Below are 4,312 nucleotides of genomic sequence, written 5' to 3' on the forward strand. Positions count from 1 at the left end.
TTTTTGACGAATAACAAGAATATATTGCCACGAATTAGTATGATTTAATGGTAGCGTAACAGTAAATCTACTCGACTTTTTTATTTTATTTATTATTTTAATTATTAATACATATTTTTTAAACGAGTATTGTGCTTTGTGTTCATTTATTTAAAAAAAGAAAACAAAAATAGCAATACGCTGCGACGTTTGTTTGTATTAAACCATGAACGTTTATTAATGTATTTCTTTTGTTTTTGTTAGCGTGTGTATTGGTGGGCTTTCTGTGTTTACGTTTAGCTATGCATATTTAGTCGAGATAAAGCGCTTATCATTCATTAATGTAATTGCTCTTGATGTATTGCAACGTTTATCATAACACTGTTTTTATATATGTTGTATATATTTTACTGTAATACAGACACTTTTTGGAACCCAAATGGTACCCAACTAATTGTTTGAGTTGTCATTCCTTCACAGAACTGAGCCAAAGCTTTATCCAAAGGTAAAGTGCCTCCTTTATAGCGAGTGTAAAATAAATTGTAGCTACTGCAATTACAAGTGAATTTAAAGTATTTGAAGCTTGTAACAAAATATCTAGGAGATGAGCTTCATCAAGTTCTGTCGTGTGGTCTTCATCATCATAATAAGTAATAACATGTAAAATGTGCATTATTCATACCTTTATTCCAGTAATCGACAATGGAACAACTTTTTCAGAGGGTGGCGGGGTCCAAGGAGCGTCTGCTGAAGCCCTCCCCCGAAGCTGCCAGCGTCTCAGCTGCCATTAAGGCGGGCACTGTCCGTTTTTCAGTCAAGATGGCAGAAGAGGTCCGGAGGGATGCGGTGGCCCGCGTCGTGTCGGGGGGAGGCGACCCCGGGAACACCATGCTGGTACTCAGCCAGAGTACCATGCAGTTCGGTAAGTACCGGGGTCAAACCTTCCAGGCTCTGTGCCAGGAGTCTCCTCGGGCTCTCGCTCCTACAGGTTCAACTGTGAGAGATCCCGAGGTGAGCGGAATGCGTAGATGTTCATCGTTTCCCTTTCTGCGTACTGTTGCACATAAGCCACAGTCTACGCTAACACGGCTCTAAGTTTGGTTTTCTTTCCGTGTTTTCAGGAGTCGTGTGGACCCGATGTTGCCCCCGGGTACCAGCATGTCCAGTGCCTGGCCAGCAGTCTGGTGAGCCTACGTGAGTTGGCCTGTCTGACGGAGGAGAAAGTTCATCGAGCTGTGGTGTCTCCTCCCCGAAGGAGATAAGCAGCGCCTCATCTACCCTGCCCGTCACCAGGACAGGCTGATTCAGGGGCGATTTAAGACCACGAAGAGCCCAATCTCTTTCAGCCCGGGCACGGACAGCCTGAAACGGTAATTTTGTGTATCTTTTAATCTCATTACAACAGTAACAAACAAACAAACAAACAAACCCCTAAAATGTAAACATGTTCATATTACTACTAAAACCTTTTTTTATTACTATTATTTATTTATTTATTTGCTTGTTTACAGGTGCCTGCTCGGACAGCGCTCGGGATCTGCCCAGTGGCCGCAGGCGAGCCGGGTCGTAGAGGCCGTTTGCATCCAGCTCTGCCGCCTCCATCCGTCCTCCACCAGGTCCGCAGGTGCGAGGACTTCCCGGTGGGCGGCTGTCCTCAGGGACTACATCCAAGTCTGAGAGCTGGTGCTGGGCAACCCGAGGCTGATGGAGAAGACCACCCTCCAGCTGTTCGAGTTGAACCAGCGCACCCTGGCTCAATGGTAAGGTTCGGCTCTTGTCTGGATACTACACCTCGAAAAGCATAATGGCGACAAAAAAATGCACAATATCTACACAACTATCACAAACAAGTGACTGTGTTTTTGCTGAACCATAAAACTGACAATTTTGTGCATTTGCTGGGTTTCAGGCACAACAAACGCCAGAAGGGGCAGGAGCAGGCTGTCCTTCTCCAGGGGGTGCAGCCCCCTAGCGCCAGCGCAGTGGACCCGGAGCCTCAACCCCAGCCGCGCCCGCTGCTACGAGAGGCGCCGACGTACGCCCACCTGCAGTACGTCTTTTTGAGCCCTCCGAACGCCGTGGGTCTGGCGAAACAGAGGAACCACCCCGGGGCCGCTGTGCGGACCATCGCCCCAGCCCTGGCACCCTTGGTCATCCCTGTGCCGCATGCCCCGGCACTCCCTTCCACCTCTTCGGCGGCGGCTGCTGCTGCTGCTCCTCCTCCTCCTCCTCGTCTTGTTCAAAGGACCACCAGCTGGCGCCACAAAAAGAGGGCAGAGGAGCAGGAGGAGGGTTCCAAGAGGAAGTATGAGCGGAAGAGAGCAGAGAACATGTGTGGTCTGTGCGGACAGCGAAAGCGGAAGGAGTTTGGGCTCAGCCGCTTTGGCAACACTTCCTTCTGCTCTGCTTCCTCGGGCAAAACTGTGGCACAGTGGCTGGCTGAAATGCGTGCCGGGAAACTTTAATCCCTTCTCCCTTTGTTTTGTTTTTGTTGTTTTTTTTACAATTTTTATTTTATTATCATCTGTGCAGCTGATGGGGGGGGGGGGTTTAAATATGTATAATATATGTAAATAAAAACAAACCTCTGTATATATATATATATATATATAAGTAAGTCTAACTTTTAACTTTTAACTTTTTTACCTGCTGTTAGCTCCGCAAACAAGTGTTGTCTTGTCTGTAAGTTAAGCACAACTTGAGAATCATCTCCATCTCTTTTTTATTTTTACCACCATTGTTCTTCTAAGACCTTCTCTCATCTCTGCATCTTACCTGTGCTGACCACTATGTTCTTGGCTGTTACTGATTTAACTGAGACAGCTAGACGTGTGAGGGGGGAGGGGTGTCTCCACTTCTAAACAAAGGTAGTCTGACCTCAACATTGTAACAGGACACCCACAGTCACCTGAGGAGTGATCAACCCAGTCAGCTTGATGGAATGTTTTTGTATTATCCATGATTAATTCCTAGGATTGTTTATTTGTGCAGGTTCTTACACAATTCATTACACATACAGACATGTACCTCTTCAAATTGTATACATATTTGTCCTAAAAGACATGCCTTTAATTTTCAATCATGCAAATGTACTGAGCAGTGCTGTTCGTGTAGCCTGTGATCTCCTGTGGTGTGAATTTACTGCATTTTTCATGTCTGGTTTCTCTTTTTATGCACGGATGTGTAAAGTATGTATCAATAACATAAGTTCTTATTTTTCTAAGCACATTGTGTTGCTTCATTTCATTTAAAAAAAAAAAAAATATCATAGAAAGGAATTAGCAATATGTCATTTTCTATATAAATTCTCTCTATCCAAGGGTTTTCCATATTCTTATTGATGTTTTAATATGTATTTAGAAATACATGCATGTGGAAGGGGTGTGGGTAATTCACTGACTAGGAGACAGACAGGTGTACTTGAAAACACCACACAGGTGCCCAGTTTTATTTTCAGACAGTTCTTGCTTTTTCCGGCAGAGGGCACTGTTGACCATGGGCTGCCTATCAACGATGATAGACAGCACCACGGAAATACCACAGCTGGTACGTGAACAGCACGGGCACTCGCAGGTGCTCAAAGAAATAATAATGAAAACAGAAGGCGAAAAGAACAAGGGAAAATAAAACAGTAATAAAACTACAAACAAAAGGTGCTGCACTCGGCAGCGTTATCCCGGTCGCCGCTACCCGCACGACCCGGATCACCGTCCTATTCTATCGGCTATCTAGCCTGCTCTTTCACAATACGCCGGGGTCTGCCCAAGGATTCCCTGCTCTCGCTCTCTCTCTGTCTCTCTGTGAGTCTTTATTTTTCTCCTGGCTGATTCCTGGTCCTGAATCAAAGCTTCTGCACACTTTGCGCATCTAAGTGGGCAGACCTGAGGAAACAACAGAGCGTTATTTTATAGGACCAACAATCACCCAAGACCTGCCTCTCAGCCATTCAGAGAGGGGGAAAGTCCACACACCCACTTTCCCACCTCCCTGTGTCACTGCCATGACTCACAGGTGGTTGTTGGGTGACTGCTGCCCTCTTCCTGCAGCCCATGAACACGCCTGCAGAGTCAGTACAGATCTCTCCCTGTTACAATGCATTTTCTATTTGCTGCACTGTGTTATTATATTTTCTATACATTATTATCATTTAGTATACAGTTGTTATAAATTTGTCTTTTATTGTTGTTTGTATGTTTTCGTGTACATATGCAACAACAATTATTACAATTACTGGTAGTGCTAATTTTGATGCAATCTGTGTTGGGAGCTGGCTGGGGATTGAACATGGGTCTCTGCTTGTAGTGTATATTTTCTATATATGCATTATTATGAT

General features: G+C 44.9%; 1 protein-coding gene across 1 annotated transcript; it reads left to right on the forward strand.

Moving 5' to 3' along the window:
• The first annotated feature begins 1,106 nt into the window (after positions 1-1,106).
• Positions 1,107-2,506, forward strand: LOC121317806. Its single transcript, XM_041253909.1, has 3 exons — positions 1,107-1,349; positions 1,491-1,739; positions 1,889-2,506. The coding sequence occupies exons 2-3, from the start codon at positions 1,684-1,686 to the stop codon at positions 2,442-2,444; spliced, it is 612 nt and encodes a 203-aa protein (XP_041109843.1). The 5' UTR covers positions 1,107-1,349; positions 1,491-1,683; the 3' UTR covers positions 2,445-2,506.
• Positions 2,507-4,312: the final 1,806 nt, after the last annotated feature.

This window comes from Polyodon spathula, chromosome 7 (assembly GCF_017654505.1).
Source record: "Polyodon spathula isolate WHYD16114869_AA chromosome 7, ASM1765450v1, whole genome shotgun sequence".
Classification (NCBI taxonomy): Eukaryota; Metazoa; Chordata; class Actinopteri; order Acipenseriformes; family Polyodontidae; genus Polyodon; species Polyodon spathula.